The sequence below is a fragment of the Cibotium barometz genome, chromosome 1, assembly GCF_041138505.1.
Source record: "Cibotium barometz isolate CiBa-2024 chromosome 1, ASM4113850v1, whole genome shotgun sequence".
Classification (NCBI taxonomy): Eukaryota; Viridiplantae; Streptophyta; class Polypodiopsida; order Cyatheales; family Cibotiaceae; genus Cibotium; species Cibotium barometz.
In genome coordinates this window covers 45,565,349-45,586,840 of record NC_141046.1, presented here as the reverse complement: position 1 = coordinate 45,586,840, position 21,492 = coordinate 45,565,349, and the positions used below count along the sequence as shown (strand labels likewise).

Genomic DNA, 21,492 nt, shown 5'->3' with positions numbered 1-21,492 from the left:
TACCTCGCATCGTGATATGTTCACTTGTCTTGAGGCTATCCCTAATGGGAATACTGTCACATGTGCCAATAATGCTTCTTACCCAGTGAAGGGCATTGGTAAAATTATGCTTACTGCTGAAAATGGCAGCGCTTTCACACTTTCAGATGTTTTGTATGTGCCAAGGATAAAGAAGAATCTATTGTCTGTCTGTGCGCTTGCTAGACTTGGACTTGTATCAAATTTGTGGATGACAAATGTACTGTTCATGATTTGACTTCTGGTGATACGATTATTGCATGTGGCACCTTGTTTCGTGGGCTATATAGGCTCAATTCTTATGACAAGTGTGTGGAAGATTCAGCAAATGCAGTTTTTGATGAAAAGGCAGTTTCAGATGCAAAACTATGGCATGCTCGTTTTGGTCATCTGAACTTTGCTAGTTTGCTGCGTTTGCAGAAATTTGTGCTTCATTGCCCCCTCTTGAGGCACCATTGAAACATTTTTGTGAAGGCTGTATTTTGGGCAAAATGCAGCGTTCTGCGTTTCCAAAGGATGGTTCTGTGCGGGCCACTCGCAAATTGCAACTTGTACATAGTGATGTATGTGGGCCTATGCAAACTCTGTCATTTAGTAAACACTTGTACTTTGTGACTTTCATTGATGATTACTCAAGGCATGCATGGGTATATCCACTGAAGGCAAAGTCCGAAGTGTTTTTGTGCTTCAAACAGTTTTTACTTATGGTTGAAAATGTATCCAATTGTACTGTGCAGGCACCCTTCGTTCTGATCGAGGGGGGGAGTACATGTCTAAAGAGTTTGATGCATTTCTGGCTAGTCGTGGGATAAAACACCAATAATGTACAGTGCCATATACCCCTCAGCAAAATGGTGTTGCTGAGAGGAAAAATAGGTCACTTATGGAGATGACACGATGTATGGTCAAGAGCCAAGCTTTGCCACATGCATTTTGGCTTGAGGCTGTCATGTGTGCTGTATATGTACTCAACAGGTGTCCCACTAAGGCCTTGCAGTCTATTACTCCATATGAAGCTTGGCATGGCAGGAAGCCTTCTATTGGTCACTTGCGTGTCTTTGGTTGCTTGGCCTATGCTTTAGTGCCTGTGCAACAACGTAGAAAATTGGATGATAAGGCTGTCAAATGCATTTTTGTTGGTTACAGTGCTGAGAGCAAGGGTTACAGATTGTATCATCCACAGTCAAAGCGTATCTTGATTAGTCGAGATGTTGTTTTTGTGGAAGATGCTATGCAGCCTTTGTTATCATGTACCAAAGAGACAGGTGTGAGCTCACGGGATGTATTTGATACGTTGTTGCCTCTATTTACATGTGGGAATTCAAATGTAAGTTCTAATGAGGCAAATATTCAGTCTATGCAAATTTCAAACGACATCATAGATCAGCCTATTTCTGATGCAGATTTACAGGATGTGATTTATGAGGATAGGGCTGAAAATGAGCACGCTAGAGGTATGCCTAAATGGCTGGTGCAAACCTTGCGTGATAGTAAAATTGATGCACCTATTTCTAGTCGTACTCATTTAGATTTTCAGCATGCCTCTTATGCATCAGATTGTTATGCTTTGGCTGTGTCTAGTATGTGTGAAGAGGAAGAACCTCTTTCATTTGATGAGGCACAGAAATCAAAAAATTGGTTGGCTGCAATGCAAAGTGAATATGATGCTATAATGAAGAATGGTACATGGTCTTTATGTGATTTTCCTATTGGTAAAAAGGTCATTGGATGTAAGTGGGTCTTTAAGTTGAAACGAAAGCCAGATGGCAGTGTTGATCGCTATAAGGCTAGACTTGTTGAAAAGGGTTATGCTCAAGAAAAAGGCATTGATTTTGATGAGACCTTTGCTCCCACTTGTCGTATGACTACCATTCGTAGCATTTGTGCATTGGCAGCTCATAATGGATGGAACGTACATCAGTTGGACATAAAGACTGCGTTCTTGAATGGAGATTTGCATGAGGAGGTGTATGTATCGTAGCCTCGTGGTTTTGTTCAAAGAGGGCAGGAAAACAAAGTGTGCAGGTTGAGAAAGGCTTTATATGGTTTAAAGCAAGCTCCACGAGCTTGGTATGAAAAGATACATACATATTTGACTGCACATGGTTTTCAGAATAGTCCAACAGAAAGCACTTTGTATGTTAAACATGTGGATGATGTACATCTAATCATTGCTCTCTATGTCGATGACATGCTGATCATAGGACCAAATGAGAGTCATATTGCTGATTTTAAGGCTGATTTGAATGCCTCTTTTGAGATGTCAGATTTGGGGCATTTGCATCATTATTTGGGGATACAATTTAAGCAATGTGATGGAGGTATTTGCTTTGTGTCGTCAGACAAAGTATATTGAGACATTGTTGCGGAGATTTGACCTTGAAGACTGCAAGCCTATTGCTAATCCAATGGAAACAGGTTTGAAGTTGAGTCTTCATGATGTTGGAGATCACTTTGATGTCACACTCTACCAGACAGCTGTTTGTTGCCTCATTTATGTATGCATTACGAGGCCAGACATTCAGTTTGCAGTCTCACAGATGAGCAGATTTATGCATAGCCCAGGGTCTCAGCATTATTGGAAGGCAGTTAAACGTATTTTTCGCTACTTGAGTGGTACCATACATCTTGGGTTGTTTTATCCCAAGGGGGGATCGTTTTGCCGCCAGATTTACATGCTTTTTCGGACTGAGATTGGGCTGGTTGCTATGACACAAGAGTGTCCACAAGTGGTTTTTGTTTCATGCTCGGTAGCTCATGCATATCTTGGTTGAGCAAGAAGCAACCTACTGTGGCCACTTCTAGTTGTGAAGATGAGTACAGGGCAGCTTTCACAGCTACGGTTGAGTGTGTGTGGCTCAGACTGCTTATGGGGCTGACTTGGGTGTTGAACAGGAGTCTGCCACCTCTATCTACACTGACAGTCAGAGCACATTGGCAGTTACGAGAAACCCAGTTTTTCATGCTCGCACAAAGCACATTGAGGTGCATTATCACTATGTCAGGGAGAGACTCTCAGCGGGAGAGATCAACTTGGCCTATGTGCCAACACAAGACAACCTCGCCGATCTTTTCACAAAGGCGCTTCCTCGTGAGAAGTTCGAAGCTTTCCGCAAAGCTTTGGGCTTGCTCCCCTTTGTGGATTGATCTACTTCAGGCATGTCACTTCCCTATACATGAGTGCCAGCTCTCGTTCACACCATCACTCCCAGGGGAGATTTGTTGTCATATATATAGGCAGTGATGTGTGTGAACACACTTAGGACCGTCGGGGCACTTTTTCCCTCTTTAGGAGGTTTTTTTCCCCGGCTTGTATATACGCTCATCATTCTAGGGCTAACTTATCTTTTGTACATTGACACAATCTAATACACTTTGTGTTGTGTGCATTCTTGCTTCTTCTTCTCCAAGCTTTGTGTGCTTTCCTGTAACCCTAATTCCAACACCGGGTAAGGGATAAAGTTTATCCACGAAACGAGCCAACCCGGGATAGGAAATTGGACGTGCCAACCCCAATTCCGGAAGGAACAGAAGAGGAGTCCCAAGCCAACACACTATCCAGAATGTTTGAGGAAAATGGGTTGGGAGAGTCCATCCATTCCTTCCCTATGGAAGAATACGAGACTACATGGGAAGAACCCTCTATCTCCAAAGAACCTAGAGACATAGGAAGTCTCGTAGCTGTGCTATCCATGCCTATCCAAATGCCATTAGGGAAACTGTTATGTAATTCACCAACCCTATGGACAGACGTAAAAGAATGGGTAGAGGGCAGACTAAAGCCAGTCGATACTACAGATGAGTCTCTGCCACCTCCAACAGAAAGAACCTTGAGGCATACAAGAAGAAACCGAGTCGTTGAGATACCAGTTAACCAACTGGGATGATACTACGAAAGTGACAACACAAACGCTGCCATACCGATTCATCATAATGGGTACCAGAGGCACTGGCTATCCTGGGTGGGACAGGGGTTAGCATCATTACAAAATGTTGCTAGAAAAACTGGGAGAAACCCGATCTAAAAAAAGCAGATCTGATCGTTAAAATGGCTAATGGAACATCTTTGAGGCCCATTGGGCTTTTGGAGAATGCTAAATTGAGGCTCTTTACGTTTCCCTATCATCATACATTCGTGGGGTCATGGACTTCCTACGCCAACTTGATACATATGACATAATATTGGGGAGACCCTTCATGAGGGAATCCAAATTGGTGCATGATTGGGCCTTGAATTATGTCTATGTACATAGGGATTCACAAATCTTAAAGATTGATCTGAGAACATGGAAAGCACACCCCTCCAGTTATTTGGTAATGATTCGGTCTCACAACGGAACGAACCACCTTTATTTGGTAATGATTTGTCCTCTAAGAGATGAAGGGGGTACCGCCTGAGGTGGTACAACATACGATCCCAATCATGGAAGGTTTGAGACCGACCAGGCAGAAAACATACCAGATGAATCCTAAGTATGCGGCAATTGTAAAGGAGGAAATTGACAAGCTCATTGTTGTGGACTTCATCTATGAAATCGAACATACGAATTGGTTTTCACCAATCGTGATAGTGCCAAAAAAGAATGGGAAGCTTAGGGTATGTGTTGATCTTAAAAAGGTTAATGCAGCCATTAGGAAAGACCATTATCTGTTGCCTTATACTACAGAACACGTTTTGGAAAGAGTGGCTAGGAGAGAAGTTTACAGCTTCTTGGATGGATTCTCTGGCTACAATCAGCTGTCCATAGCACCAGAGGACTAGCACAAGAGAGCTTTCAACACAATGTGGGGGAGATTTGCATATACAAGGTTATGCCGTTCGGCCTCACAAACACCCCAGCAACCTTTCAATGATTGATGTGCACAGCCTTCAAGGACTACTTACAAAAGTGGTTGGAGGTATTCATTAACGATCTATGTGCACACTCTCAATGGGTAGACCATCTCGCTTGCTTGAGGAAAGTGTTCGAGCGGTGTCGAAATATTGTATATCACTAAACCCTTTGAAGTGTTAGTTTTGGGTCAAGCATGGCATGATATTGGGACACATTGTCTCAAAGAATGGTATATCCACGGACGATAGCAAGGTCAAGCTGATATTGGAGCTACCACCACCTACCAACTACAAGGGGGTGCAAAGATTTATGGTTCATGTGTGGTATCATCGCCGCTTCATAATTTTTTATGCTAAAATAGCCAGACCCTTGTACAAGATCCTCATTGTCTGAGTGGACCGAAGAGTGTCATGAAGCATATGATCGACTGAAGCAAGCGTTGTTGGCAAGCGTGCCAATTCTACGACCCCCCAATTGGGATCTCATATTTCACGTGTACATTGATACGTCAAATTTTGCTATTGGTTGCGTACTAGCCCAGCTTGGTGAGTTCAAATTGCACTATCCAGTTTGCTTCGCTAGTTGTCACAGGTGAATGATGCAGAGGTGAATTATACGAGAATGATTGGCCATGGTTTACGCCATCAAGAAATATCGACATTACCTCTTGGCCAACAAATTCGTATTTTTCGTGGACCATCAAGCCTTACTATACCTAGTAAATAAACCTTGCACTACGGGGAGAATCACACGGTGGTTACTATTGTTGTTGGAATTCGACTTTACAGTCACGGTAAGGAAGGGAACACAACATGTGTTGGCCGACCACATGTCGAGAATTCCAAATGGGGAACTAGCAACTGGTGTTGATGATGATGATCTTCCTTATGCTTGTTTATCTAAGTTGGATATGGTACCCGATTGGAGTGAAGAAATATCAAAGTATCTAGCTGATGGTTTTCCGCTAGGAAATACCTTTACAAAGATAAAATGTGGCGGCTTATCAAGCTAGTTGCACCTTATCAACTGATTGTGGCGGGCAAACTATATAAGCTAGGAAAAGATAATGTGCTCAGAAGATGCATTAGAGAGGATAAGCTCGTCACCATATTGGAAGAAGCTCATTCAGCAGGGATAGCAGGCAAGCATTTTGCTGGAGAAATCACAGATCGAAAAGTGCTTCAAGCAGGACTATGGTGGCCTACGTTATTCGGAGACGCCATAGAATTTGTCAAAAGATGCAAAGAATGTCAACATTTTGCTATTCCACAGCAAAAGGACAAGATGCCACTCACCCCTACTATTGTAAGACAACCATTTGAGAAATGGGGGATAGATTTTGTGGGACCGATTAGTCCAGCGGCACCACACCCATCCCAAGCCCCGATACGTGATTGTGGCCATAGACTATTTCACGAAATGGGTAGAAGCCAGAGTCTCAAAGAGAGCTGATGCGCGAACAACTGTGCAAAATTTTTATATGAGCAAATCATCTCGAGGTTCGGCTTCCCATTAGAATTGGTGAGTGATCGCGGCTCACATTTTATCAATGAGGTGATTGATCATTTACTTGTGGGATTCTTAGTGATCCATCGAAATTCATCACCTTATTATCCATAGACCAATGGTCAAGCAGAGAGTACAAACAAGATTTTGTGTACTATCTTGACGAAAACCTTGGAAGCAAGCTGAACAGACTGGGAATATAAGCTAACAACAGTCCTATGGGTTTTGGAGTTTTATGCTGTGAAGCCAATCACGCAGCACCACGTGGCATTCTTCATTAAGATAGCCGCCTTGTCCGATGGTTGCGTTATAAAATCGATTTTCTTTCCTTTTTCGTCATTTCGCATCGTGTGCGTGGAGTGATCGTTTGCATTCACTTCCAAGTGTATCTTCTGATGAGCTCGCTGTCTCTCTTCAATGATTCTCGACTATTCCTTAAAGGTGGGAGCTTGATCCTCATTTTATATTTTCTTTTTTGGTTGTTTATTTTTGTTTTCGTTTTGTGTTCATCAAATCACAAATACACATTAAGTGGTAACACAAATGATCTGGCCTTTCACGATTGATCCAATAAAAAATTCTTTACAAAAGATTGGTGTCTCCTCATACACCAAACAAACGTAATCAAATGATTAAAAATATTGTCTGAACTTTCACGGCACACCACTTTCACTCACGGTCTGAGCCTTTCACGGCGGCCAGCGCCTTTCACGGCGGAAACTTTCCTTGCACTTTCATGCCTGAGCCTTTCATGAAAACTTTCCCTATACTTTCACACCCAAGCCTTTCATGGACAAAGCCTTCATAGACTAAGCCTTTCACGCCCAAAGCTGTTCACGGACTAACACTTTCACGCCAGAGCCTTTCATGGCCAAAGCCTTTCACGAAAAGTTTCCCTGCACTTTTATGCTTGAGCCTTTCACGGCCAGAGCCGTTCACAGACTAACACTTTCACACGGCTAGAGCTTTTCACGGAAACTTTCCCTACACTTTCACGCCTAAGCCTTTCACGGCCAGAGCCTTTCATAGAAACTTTCCCTGCACTTTCACGCCTAAGCCTTTCACGGCCTGAGCCTTTCACAGCTTAAGCCTTTCACATACTAATGCTTTCAAGGCCAAAGCCTTTCATGGCCTGAGACTTTCACGGACTAACACTTTCACGGTCTGCACTTTCACGGAAACTGTGCCTGCACTTTCACGGCCTCCCCTTTTCACGGTCTCCACATTCACGTATTCACTCCTATTTTTCCATGAACTGATTATTAACACACCAATGGATTGCTTATACACTAATGCACTTTTCAATAATACTGACTTATTCCCTAGAAAAAAAGAAGAGATCAACCCCACCAATCATTCGATTATCATATGTGCTTGATATAGATGTCAGTCGCCTTGGAGTCCCGAAGCCCACGAGAACCCATCTACAACTCAAGCAAGCAGTGCCACGGGATCCCCAGTTAGCCAGAGACGGGGGACACAAAAACCAAAGTTGAACTTCTTGGGTCCTTATGCCCAACCTTTCCATGGGACCATCATCCGGAAGGAAACCATTACAGCCCATGGAAAGGTAGCCCTCCAGTACCACTGCCCGGAGTGTCTATAGATACTGGAAGAGGCTGAAGTAAAGGCAAAATTAGACAAAGTCGATCTCGGAAGAATGGCATAGATACTCCCCCGGACTATCGACACAGAACTCTGTGCAGAGTACCTGAAAACCTATGACAAAGGGACCAAAAGAGGGAGAATCACCAAGGCAGACGGCACTACAGAAGAACTCCTCATCACAGAGGACCTAATAAGAGAAGCCCTGCAACTTGTAGCTGCAACTAGGGCCCACATACACAACATTGACAAGATGCCTTTGAAGGACATGCTGAAGAAGGCTTCATACAATTCGAATGGTGTGCAGAGTAGTACAAGAATATCCAAGATGAGGCTACAGAGAAGGCTTGCAGAGGACAATATCTTTAATGATGCAGATAAAGCCTATAGATAGATGCAACAGAGTGGGTCTCAACAGAATAGAAAAAGTACATGAAGAGAAAGAAGAAGATTGGGCATTCTATCTACATAAGGAGATGGAGAACTATTTGAAGGCCCACCAATCTAAAATATCTAACCTATACCTTCTCACACAGGTGCTCAATCATGTAGCCAAAAGACCTCTCAAGGAGCCTAAACCGGAAGAACATATGCAATTGGCATTGGTATGTTCTGGTAGCAATTGGCATTGCTACCAGAACAACCCACTTTAACAAAAATTGAAGATGTACACAATGGGCAAGCCATCTTGATGGAGACCAAGGATATAATAAAGCAAATGAAGAAAGATCGCAAGAAGAGACAGATAGAAGGATGAGGGGGTGCTCATCAATGTTGCTGCGGAGTCACAAAGACTAGAGGAAGAAGTGGCCACAGAAATCCGTACTTACCAAGAGGCTCTGAAGGAAAATATTCTCAGCTAGACCACACAAGAACCCCAGCACAACAGATTACTCCTCCAACAAGCCCTGCCCAACTTATACTTATTGACTTATCTCCTCTCAAGGACTCAAGTCTGGCCAGACACACCAATAGAGACAGCTCCAAAACCAGCAACACTCATACAAGCTGAGGAAAGACAAGGTGAAGAAGCAGCCGTTGCCCAAGTACAAGAACCAAAGGAACCCTTGGAAGCAAGTAAAAGACAAAGAACACCAGAGCCATCAAGTCTAAGCAAGAGGAGGAGATTGGAAGAAAGACTACCACAGCTGGCCTCCCTGCCTGCAAAACATTGATTATCAACAATTTGACGAGCTGCTCAACCCACCATCGACTGGGTTGGAGACAGAAGCAAGCACCACTGCAATGTGGGGGCAGGAATAAAAAGTTTGGTGATGCCATCTCCTAACAACACATATGCTCCACGACCGAAACACTGCACTCTGGAAGCAAGTCAAAGATAAATGAGCACAAGTTCAAAAGTTAAAGGCAAACTTGCAGCAGCTGAGACAACCCACAAAGAGGTCATTATGAAGAGTTTGAAAGCTACAAAAGAGTAGGAGAAAAGGTACACCTCACTGGAGAATACTAACCTTGTATTAAGCCAAACAATAGTACAAAAGATCAAAGAGAATGCTGATCTCAATGCCAAACTAGAACAAGCAAAAGAACAACTCCAGAAAGAAGTCAACTACAAAAAAGAACTCATGACACTCCATGTATAGCAAGTACAGGACTTCCAAGCCAATGCCAGTGCCAAAGAAGTAGCATTGCAAGACCAAATCATGCAACTAACAGCACATCTCAAAGCAGAGGAGGCAAGGACAATCCATCTACAACAAGAAAGGGAACAAACCAACAAAACTCATGCCCGAGAGCTCTCAATGAAACAATAAGTGCAAGCCAGGCTGAAGCACACAGAATTGAGTTGGCACACAAGGAAATAGTGACACAGCTTACGAAACAACTTCAAGACATTGAGAGGTTGGCAGCACAAAGATTACAACAGATCACCGACGCTCAGGCAAGGGAAGCAACCGCTCAGCATGCCCAAGAAAATGCCACCCAAAGATTTGAAGAACTGGATGTTGCAAGGATGGTCAAAGAAACATCAATATCAAATCTCATTAGCAACACAGAGTCCTGCATGCAAGAATTGGAGCGTCAGCTCGCAATCCAAGAAAGAAGTCAGTGGCCAAAACCCAATGATGATCTTTGTCTACTCCTTGAGTGGGCCTTCGAGTTGCCAGTAACTCCTCGGGCCCCTCCTCAAATTCTTTCTTTGTTTTTGTCTACATTAACCCTCTCTCTACTTCAATATGACATAAATCTATCTGAGGATATAGGCCTAGGAGAACTAACCTTAATCAAACAAAATACAGAAAGAGACGTTGATCCCACCATAATCATGGGAATTTTGCGGGGTGAGTCACGGCTGGTTAGAAGTATTACACTCACCAACATCTAAACCTCTTGGAGTCCACTCTCTATCACCCTTTTGGCATTCTAAAACTCTACACTAATATCTACAAGCATTTAGAAGCCATGCTGACAACTGTACAACATAATTTTGATGCTACCAATATAGAGTATCCCACTATAAACGAAGAAGAAATTCCAGACTTACGAGAATTTATTAAGTCTCATAAGCCTAGTCACCCACCACCTAACACAGGACAGGGTCAAGAAGAAACTTCTTCTTCATTTTCAAAATCCACTTACCTTGTCTACGCTAATGTCGCTAGTAGACTACTTAACCCATATCCTAACTCGCAACCTACTAACATCTCTCAGGCCTGAATGCATTTTCTTCTCTTTTTATCCTCCTAAGATAGATTTTCCTACTAACACTCTCACCCCCGAGGAGGTACTGGCACCTACCCCATCTCCAACAAGGCACTCTCAAGAGGTAAGACAAACCGTCCCGCAAGACAATCTTGAACCATTTACTGATGATACAATCTTGGATTCTTTGTCAGCCTGCAGAGTACGAGGGGCTCATACGAACAGGCAATCCTCTTTTGAAGCCCAAATCAATGTTCAAGGTACTCATGCAGATTATTCCCTTTGAGCCCACACGCTGGATCATGCCCAGAAGCATATTCAGAACTCACTCCAATGAAGTAGCATAATGTACCATACTCTCTTTGCGCCCCACGACCTGACTTAAAAGAACTTCTTCCATTGGCGGGAGAGGGCACCTTATGGGCAAATGTGGTCAAGCACACAAAGCTCGCCAATCCGCAATTAGTTGATTTGCTAGAGATAAGGATAGTAACACTTATGATTAGCTACTGTTTCCACAGGTGGCGAAAAGCAAACCCCGTGCACACAAGAGGTGACTACGCCACAATAGTCATTACCCTGGAAGATTTCGAATTTCAACCCGATTGGAGAAAAGAGTACTTGGCGATTCCAGAATACAGCCAAGTGTACAAGAGCGCGCCACCAACATTGCAGGTTGATCCATTGTACATGTTGTACATGCCAATTAAAAGAAGATAGACACCGTTGGAGTTTCAAGAAGCCAAAAGGAGTGACTCGCATGTGTGCTACAACTTCCCAATCTTTATCCTAGCAACATTTTTCCACATTCAGGAATAAAGACAGTAGATATTAACATGGATCAGGGCATGGAGCAGCATTCCCGACCCCGCTATGTAGCTAGTGTCAGATTTTTGAAGTTAGTGGTGGTGCTCATAGACCAACCAAAGGATCATTATGATGGCTATGAGGCAAAACACTTGAGGTTCGACATACCAAGGCCCATCAAATAGGGGGATCATGCTTTATTACTACTAGCTTCAATGTCTTCCAGGATACATGCACATCACTTTCGAAGACATGGTGAATACTGGATTTTGGAGATTCCATTCGGCTTTCCGACGTACACTTAAGAAGCTCCAATCCAGGAGAAACTTTTACCGACATGAGTTCGGTGACTAGGTCTTCCAATCTCAATAACAGGTTCTGCGGACAGAACCTACATCAAGAAAAGGGGGGTATGTTATTTCTATTTTGGATTAACAAACATGATCCTCAATTGAGGACATTAATAAGTGTCATGAAACGGCACTATAAAAGTTGTACATTATGAGATATTGGCCACCCAAGGCCTAGTAAGTGAGTTTTGGATGCCCAAGTGTGAATAAGGACCAAATGTATATAATACATTTTCTCATAATGAAAAGACACAATCCCCTTTGTGCTATAGAGAGCTCTCCCTTGTGTCTTGAGAGAGATTGAAGGAGTGAGAGCATTCTAGCATTGTGTCTCTTTCATGCTTGTGTGTGTGTGTGTGTGTGTGAGAGAGAGAGAGAGAGAGACAGAGAGAGTGAGAGTGATTGCCTTATGCGACGGTGTGAGTGACTTTACGGTGATAACGTGGAGGTGGAGCTTGGAGTTTGGAGCTTAACAAGTGAGCTTGGAGGCCTCAAGGGACTCAAGTTCGAAGCATTGGTAAGTACCCTACGACGGTTGTAATCTATTGCTCATCTTTTAGGTGAATGTGTAGAGTTTCCTATTGGAGGTGTGGTAGCCCATAACATAAGCATAATTAGTATCTAATGAATAGATTAAATTCATATCCTACATTCTAGGCTATATTCTAGGAAGAACACTCCTAACTTGGAGGGCTTCCACCACCTGTTGTAGGGCAAATTTCATCAAGCTTTCTCCACGAAAGTTGCAGAGCTACTCAAGGTGCTGAAGCCCACCACTTCAATTTCTCAGATTCACACACATACAGCTCGGCATTGTGTTTACCCCCAAAACAAGTGCGTTTTTCACAAGCAGGCGATGCAGAGGCGTGTTCTCCTTCTGTGCTTCACATTGATTCAATTTCTCTTAGCCAAAGTAGTGACCCTAGATGCTCTACAAACCCATGAAGCAGCTCCTTCAATGGTGGTTTACATGAGGAGAATGAGCTGATTTTCTCAGCACCTATCAAGCTACTAAAAACTATCAAGCACTTTAAAAGTACTTCGTATGGTAATTATCTTCTTAATCTTGGTACTTAGTCATATTCAAACAACATAGCCATAATATGTGAAGCTTATCTAATTACTAAAGATTAACTTCTATTTAATTAAGTCCTAATCCTTTCATAATTACCAAGCCATCTTCATCACTAGCTCCACTCTCTACACATAATTAATCACTTGGCTAATCTCTTGACAAAACCACTCAAAATTAAGTGATTGATTAGTGAGAAGGGAAGGAAAATATATGTAAACCTTTGTTCTTACCTGCCATACTCCTCACATAAGCTCAAATTGCAATATTTATGAAGGGTTTTTAGACATTTTCTTGAGAATATCTCTCAGTAATAAGACCACCCTAATCATGGCATCAAAATCTCCTGACAAATTTTACGGCACTGGATTCCATACATGCCAAACCAAGGTTAAAGGTTATCTAATGAAGAAGAATGTATAGAGTCTTGTTAGACCTAAGTAGAAGGGAAGGATGAAGCATCTACTATTACTACTAGAGCCACCACTGCTACATTGCAAGCCAAGGATGAGCACGCTTTAAGCATCATTATCACTGCATTAGAAGATAATTATATACACTATATAGATAATGCCGAAAATGCTGCTCAAGCTTGGGAAATACTTGAAAGGATCTTTGGTGCTAAGGCTTAACATTCAAAAACTAACCTTAAGATGCAACTCTATGAGCTAAAAATTGAAGATAGTGAAAATGTAGCCTCGTTCATTAATAGGCTAAAGAGTCTCATGAGTTAACTTGTGTATACCAAATCTATTGTTCTTGAAGAAGATGCTACTGCTATCTTGTTGAAGAGCATGCCTCCTGACTACAACCAAATTGTAACTGTACTTTAAGAGAAGGAGCCCATTCCTTCTTTGGAAAGTGTGAAACTTTTGCAAAAAGAAGAAACGAAGCTGGCCAAAGACTTCCAAGAACGTGCCTATGTTGTCTCCTCCAAGTTGTGGAAGGACCAATCACCAAACCAAAGATTACTACACCAACAACCCTTGTGTGCATTGTGGAAAGACCAACCATCCACCACACAAGTGCTGTCTCAGGGACAAGAAGAAAGTTAAAGAGAAGGCCAACCTTGTTGCAAAAGAAACTTTGTAGAAGTTTGTGGTTTTGTTGGTCCTGGAGATGAAAATGATTCCTATGCTTTATAAAGGACTTGTCATTGTTTACTCTGATATGCAGATAATTGGCCATAATGCTCAAAAGTGCAACAATCAATTTGGTGTTGGATGACCCTCATCTCTCACCAGAAGATAATTTATTCTGGCACCATTATGCTGCAAACTTAGCTTTAAAAAATGGACCAATGCTCACAAATGAAGTATACAAATAAGCCTTAAAATTCAAGGTACAATTTACCTTCAGTATTGAAATAAAACTTACACTAATTCAAAATAATATTATACAATTGTGAAATTCAAAATCAGTGCATTTCCAATTATGACAATATTAAAAGCTGTAGCCCCTGCAACAACAGCTAACATACAAGATTATCTCTGAAGCAAAACACAGTTTATACGGATTGGAGCCAGGACTTGATCTTCATGACAAGACCTAAGAGTATAAAGTGGGAAACTAGCTGATGTATTGATGAACTAGAACCCTCTCTCTTACATCCCTCAATGATCACAGTCATCTATGAAAACAACATCCTGTTATGTCACTGGTTTCTCTAGATGACCCTAGAAGTGCTACTCCCTGCCAACAACTAAAAATGCCTCTCATGAAAAAGATGACCATTATATGCCCATGGAATCCTATAAATATATACATTCTTCTAGCAAGAGTAGAGATTCTGAATATTGTAGCTGAAGTAAACAATTTCACAATTCTCTGTGGACTTAAGAACCATTACTTCCTGCACCTTAGAAACTCATCAAAGAGGCCAGAAGTCAGGAATACATGGCTTTCCCAAGACAGTTTTTTATGCTCGAGATAGCACCCCTTTCGAACTGCCAAAAATAAACAAATTTAGCACCACTCACAAACATGATCCTAAATGAGCCGTCCACATTATCAGAACCGTGGTGGCCAGATACCTTGGAATGCTTCCCATCCTTCGTTCATCATATTCCGTAGCTTTGCGTAGGGCTCTCGCAAACGCTTTGAAACAGGCCTCAATGATGTGATGTGAATTTTTCCCAGATAGCTGTAAAGAGAATACTTGATATATAGTGCATCCTTAAACAACATGTACATCATCTTATGTACAGTGAAGTGCAAAGGAAATTGAAGGCACCAAGTGCACAGGGTGATACCTTTTGTATATGGAGTGTCATGCCTGACGTGTTCACTAATGATTGGAAGAAATGCTCCACAAGCTATTTATATTTTTAAGAAAAACGAGTCAGTCGAAAAGCAACAAGACTCTAAGGGCCTCCAGAGACATAACACTTGCCCAACAAAAAGGAAGATCTCCCCTGCCAGTTGGGGGATCTTCCCCGTCCAATGTGGGCAAGGGAGATGTCTGTCAAGACCCAAAGTTGCCACTAAAATGTTGCTATGTATTTGCAAAAAGTAAGTTAATCATATCCTCCAGAGGCCGTTGTATTTCACCAGTACCTCTTCTGAATTCTGAAGAGCATACTGAATGGCCTTACTTGTGTGTCATATGTGCCGACTCGTTCTGTTGGAATATCCATATTATATGCAAGAAATGGGCGCCCAGACAAATCCTGAGGGGGTCACACAGCCAGTCCAAAATTCAGTAACATCAATACTATGGAGTATATACGTAATCTGAGTCACATACTCTACATGTAGCTTTTTGCATAAACGATTTCAATACATCAAACATGACAAAATGTCCTGCCCTTCCTCTTTTCCACTCGAAAGGGCTACTGTAACAAATACCATACCAAGGTAGTCTCCAAGGCAATACAAGTATTACCAGAACAACATGCACTAGAGCCTCATCAAGTGGTGCAGTGAAGTCCCCAAATCTTGAGATGCCTTTTCTGTCCCCGAGTGCTTGCAAGAGTGCCTGGGATTTCACTGCTATAGTTAGATTATGGCTTGAACTTGATTTATGTTAAAAAATAAAAGTTTCCAGAAATAATCACTAAAATGATGTGTGTTTCTATGCATGTACATCTGAGAAAACACATGTAAAGGATTAGAGCATACAGTTCCAAGAGCCAAAGCGATGTCTTCATTAGTGTGATGATCGTCAATATGCAGATCACCTTTTGCCATTACATTCACATCAAAAAGCCCATGTGATGCAAGTTGCTGTAAAACGTTTTACAAAAAGAGAAAAGTCAAACTGCCAAATCTCTCTCTCTCTCTCTCTCTCTCTCTCTCTCTCTCTCTACCCCCCCTATTACAGCAAAGGTGATGGTCTTCCACACTAGCCCTGGTTACTAGCACAGAGAATCCTTTATGATTGATGGAGAGCTGGTGGAGATTGTAAAAGCATACACATACTTGGGAGTTATGTACCTATTGGTCTTGTGAGAGTGATAACAGAGAGAGAATCAAACTGGAATACTTAGGTAAACACAAACACACAACTATCTACTCCAATCTAGTTAAATCCAGAGAACCCACTCCAATCTCAATTATACAAGGGACATACAATGATTGCCTCGGAAATACAAAAATGGTCAACAAGCGGAGAGATGCGCCCAAGTATTTCAATCACTGACAATCTTCTGCTTTCAGATGCACACTTGGCCTATGCTCTGGCTGCTCAACTACTGATAAAAAGACTGAATGCATCATGATTGACGACGGGAGGGGGTCTATTTATTGGGCCCCTTGGGGCCCTAGGCAGGGGTCGGCCTGCTTTGCTACCCAACTACTGCCCAACCTGCAGATGCTCTGCCTGGCCTTCCCTCTGCCCTGCCATATGGCTGCCTGGCTATCATGTGTGTCCGGCTGATGTGAACCAGTCAGCACCCAATTCGACCACACAGAGGTGGGTCGCATTCTTCCTCATCTTCCCCATTTACACTAGTTTAGAAGCAACTTCCACAATATGTTGAGCCACTCCTTTTGGATCCTCACATGAACCCATTTTCCTTCCTTAGAGTTGCTATCCCAACAATGCTTATCAAAGTCATGAACTTGCTCTGCCCAATCTTTCCATACCTTGGAAAATGAATTCTGTGACATGCCACAAAGGAGGATCACGTGTTTTGTTGGACCTCAGCAGGCCTGCTTTGACACGCGCATGGTGTTGATGTCGTCTACTGCCGTTCTCTGGCTTCTAGATTTAAACTAGGTATTATATACGTTTGCAATTTGTCCCAATCTCATCCTCCCCCAACTTGTTCACCCCGTAAGGTACAATACTCACACGTTGGAACGCTCGGGTTATCCAATAAAGAAAACATCTACAAAGTCTGTCCTGATGCTCTCTAAAGCCATGGGACCGCAAAAACACCCTTCAATATACTCGAGCGTTATCCATAACAAAAGACAAAGTATGACCCTTCCAATTGACATGGACACCATGGTTATAAAATCAACTGATGTCCTAAATCTGTCCACATTTCGCCCTAGGTTCACACGATACACATGATCACTAGATTGTGTCTCCACTCCCAGCGTCTATACAGGGAGTGATATGAGGGTCAAAAGGATGTGCACAATCTTCCCTGGTCGCCAGTATTGACATGCTTTAACAGAGTTTTTTTTTTTTTCGTACACACCCGGGGCCCACTCAAGTGGGTGGAGCCGATTTCCCCTTCCAACAATTAGCCAATTATCATGGTCGGGCAAGGGCCACGTACCATCGGGCAAGAGCCACGAATTAGGCATCCCCCATGACCACCGCGATGAGTCGAGCGCTGGAACAGAGTTATTACGTTAGCGCAACAGTTGGGGATATCTGAGGAGGATAAATTGAAACAGTTTATTATGGGGTTGGATACTAACATTAGGTTTACCGTGTGTAATTTTGAGCCACAATCATAACAAGGCTCTTACTCTTGCTCAAAATTAGGAAATGATGTTGAACGGAGGTAAGCCCATGCAGATCCAGGCTCGCTCCAAACCCCAACAACAATCATCCACCACCTAGCAGTCATCATCCCAATCGAGAAAGGGAGCTCACAATAGCAAGGATACAAAGAAAGATTCTCAAAGCACCTCAGAAGGCAAGAAAGATAGAGAATTCAAGCCCAAGAAAACACTTGAGGAAAAGGCCAAGGAGGACATTACTAGTGGAAATCTCCAACCAGAAGAGCAACACTGTACAAGGGGAAGAACCAATGTTTCCATTGGCATGTGAACATGGGCTAACCAAGGGCACTTTTTCCCTTTGGGTTTTCCCCCTTGGAGATTTGGTGTGAAAGGACACCATCTATTTAGTTGTATTATGATATTATGGAGTTGACCTACAAGCTCCACACATTCCAATGCAATCCTATTCTTTGCATCTCTCACCATCATCTTGAGTGTATTGTGTACTTGCTTCATTGTGTGTGTGAGTGTGCTAATGTGCCAACCCTAACTATGTTGCTTCAGCTCCCCTCCTAGGCCAACAATGGAATCAGAGCTTTGCCTCCGGCTTCCACTGACGCACGCAACGCCTCCGTCCATTCCGGCACCCTCTATGGCCTTTCGTTCGGCTCGTCCCTTCTTCCGGCCTTTCTTCCCGCCGTCCTGCCTAGTGATTTCTACCCACAGCTCGCCACTCACCGCCCATTTTAGCCCCCCCATCCAGGCGGTGCTAGTGCAGAGGGCCACCACCTCCACCCAACCCACGGGCGGCGCTCAAAGCACAGTGGGCGGAGCTCCGCCCACTCTATGCCTTACGTGGCACGAGCCAGTTTTTCTCAAGTTTTTGGGGCTCTTCGTCTGACAAATTTACCATCTGTTGTCTTCCGCCGTCGTCGCCGTTCCACCAATTTCACACTCATCATTCCGGTCGCCTACCTGCTTGCCTGTCACCAACGCTGTTTTGTTCCCCTGCCTGCTCGCCCGTCGTCGACACTGTTATATTCATCACCCATTGTCTGTCCGTATGCACACCACCGGCATTGCAATGTGCTCCAACGCTTGCGCTAACCTATCAGGTGCCCAGCTTCTCAACAATGCTTAGCTTTGATAGTTTGCCTCACGCCCCTCTCCACATCTCTACAAACACAGATCTAGTGCAAGTGGAGGGCTTGACTTAGAGATATTTGTTTTTGGCTTCTACTCTTGGGGCTTTCGTGAATTGCATACTTCATTGCAAAATTCCAAGTGCAGGCAACAATACAATGCAAGATTTGAGGTGCAAGGTTCAATGAAAATTGGGGATTTTTTTAAATTTATGCTTAATTGCATAATTCAAGGCAAACAAGACAATTTCATGCACACAATTGTAGAAATTAAAGCTACAGGCTTTGCAGGAATTTGGGGGTTTTCAGAAGTTAGTGCTTAATTGCACAATTGAAGTTGCAAGGAACACACATATTTGGGGCTTTCGCATTTGTGTGCAATTGGCACATCATACACAGTGGTGCACAAAAATTTGGGGCTTTCCATTCTACAGGCCTTCATTGGATGTTTATGCATTGATTGTGTAGAGATTTGGATTGCTTTGGTTGTCAGGACACTCCAAACATTTATTGCAACCTTGTATTAGAGGCAAAAAGTTTGCTCAGAGACCTGTGATTGTCTGGCATAGCACTCTGGTGCATTGGGTTTTTGCCTCCAGGTGCCTTTTACAATATATGTGGTTGCAAGTGTTTGCATATCTCTTGGCAAAGAGATTTCAGAATTATGGTTGGGAATACAATTGATATATTCAGGCTTTTGTCCCAAGAGGACAAACTGGATGGCAGTAACTACTCCCTATGGAGTTTCATGGTCTTTGGATTGCTTTGGTTGTCAGGACACTCCAAACATTTATTGCAACCTTGTATTAGAGGCAAAAAGTTTGCTCAAAGACCTGTGATTGTCTGGCATAACACTCTGGTGCATTGGGTTTTTGCCTCCAAGTGCCTTTCACAATATATGTGGTTGCAAGTGTTTGCATATCTCTTGGCAGAGAGATTTCAGAATTATGGTTGGGAATACAATCGATATATTCAGGCTTTTGTCCCAAGAGGACAAACTGGATGGCAATAACTACTCCCTATGGAGTTTCATGGTCTGAAACCTTCTTGTGACCAAAGGTTTATGGGTTATGTATCAGGTGAAGATGTATGCCCTACAGATATAGCACCTAACACACCTTGCTGTGGTGCTCAGCAAGTTGCAGTACCTACTCCTCCCTCACAGGAGAAGAAGAGATGGGATACTCGTGATGCCCAAGCGATGGCTTTGATTGCTTTGTCAGTAAAGCAATCAATCATACTGCATATCAGGTCTTGCAGGACCTCATGGCGAGCTTGGGATGTATTGGAGACCGTGTATCAGGCTAAGAATGAGGCCAGAGCACACTGGAGTACTCGTGCGCTCCCTGAGCCCCCCCCCACCCCCCCCCCACCCCCCCCCCCGCCCCGGAGAGATTATGGTGGCTATGGATATGGGAGTGCCGACCTCTCATGCGCCTCTAGTGGGATCCAGGAGAGTGCACTTGGCATGATCCAGAGAATCGGGAGGATATTCTAGATGCCCCCTTCTTTGCATATACTGCGCGGCTAGGCCACAAGATCCAGATGCCCGAGATAGATGGCACATCGGCAATAACAGCACATTGGTAATCTCAAGGCCTCTCATAGCGTTTACTTTCAGATTTTTGGAAGCGACTATGGGACAGCTTTTGGCCAAGAAAGATCACCCTCTTTCTTTGGTTGATGGCATATAGGAGTTCAGCAGTTGGTACTTGGCTTGCAGTTGGTGGTCAACGAGTGGCTTGCCCGTGGTGTGGCCACCCCCAAGAGACTCAGAGACATTGTCTTTGGGATTGCCCGAAGACTCAGCAGATTTGGTAGAGGATTCTCCGCATCTTTGCTATGGACAGGGCATCAACCCGGATCATCACATGGGGCACTGTCGCTTGGGCCACAAAGGTTGGAGTGGTCAGGGCTTATGAAGACAATGTGGGAGGGCTAGGCCTTCAAATCTCTCACCATCGTATTGTAGTAGTACCAATCACAGCTCCACCTACAGGCGACTGGAAGCCTGGCACATTTGGCGTGCTAGATGCAGCGAGGCCATCGAGAGTACCCACACTCGGCCAGCGAAGACCATCGGGAGCATATGGCTAGATATCATTCACCCCCTCCGCAGTGAGTGGGGGAAGTTACAGGGAGGTTCAAAATGCATGCGGAAGCGGTGGAAAGCTTTCTTGCGACTTTGGAGGCCTCGCCCTTTCCTCACTAATAGAGGAGGTGACCCCATTTGGCATTACAGACCACATGTGTGGTTGTTCCCCCCCCCCTCCCCCCCCCCCTCCTCCCCCTGTATGAGACAGCCTTCTTCTCACAGAGCAGCTAGCCGGAGGAGAAGCGTCTCTTCCCCTCATGATCATTTGATTCCCGGCCTTAAATGAGGCGAGTTTGTATGTAGCCCTTTGTGGTTGTTTTTACTTTAACTAATTGAAGGATCTTTTTCCCCGGAAAAAAAAATATGGGGACGAAATTGGATTTTTCTTCCTCGTATCATACACAGATGGATGGCCAAAGTAAGATAGCAAATTCAGCCGTATTGGATTTGTTAAAGTGCTATGTGGTAGAACAGAAAACAGAGTGGGAGAAGTATC

General features: G+C 43.4%; 1 protein-coding gene across 1 annotated transcript in view; it reads right to left on the bottom strand.

The window, feature by feature from the left end:
* Positions 1–14,416: 14,416 nt before the first annotated feature.
* The window catches only part of LOC147642061 (uncharacterized), an 85,513-nt gene continuing 78,437 nt past the window's right edge, over positions 14,417–21,492 (bottom strand). The window contains exons 3-8 of the mRNA XM_086802408.1: positions 15,978–16,082; positions 15,742–15,834; positions 15,452–15,526; positions 15,110–15,172; positions 14,891–15,000; positions 14,417–14,803 (exon numbers count right to left, since the gene is read on the bottom strand). Coding sequence (XP_086658534.1) covers positions 14,776–14,803; positions 14,891–15,000; positions 15,110–15,172; positions 15,452–15,526; positions 15,742–15,834; positions 15,978–16,082 — 474 coding nt within the window. The 3' untranslated portion in view covers positions 14,417–14,775. The remainder of the gene's footprint in view (positions 14,804–14,890; positions 15,001–15,109; positions 15,173–15,451; positions 15,527–15,741; positions 15,835–15,977; positions 16,083–21,492) is intronic.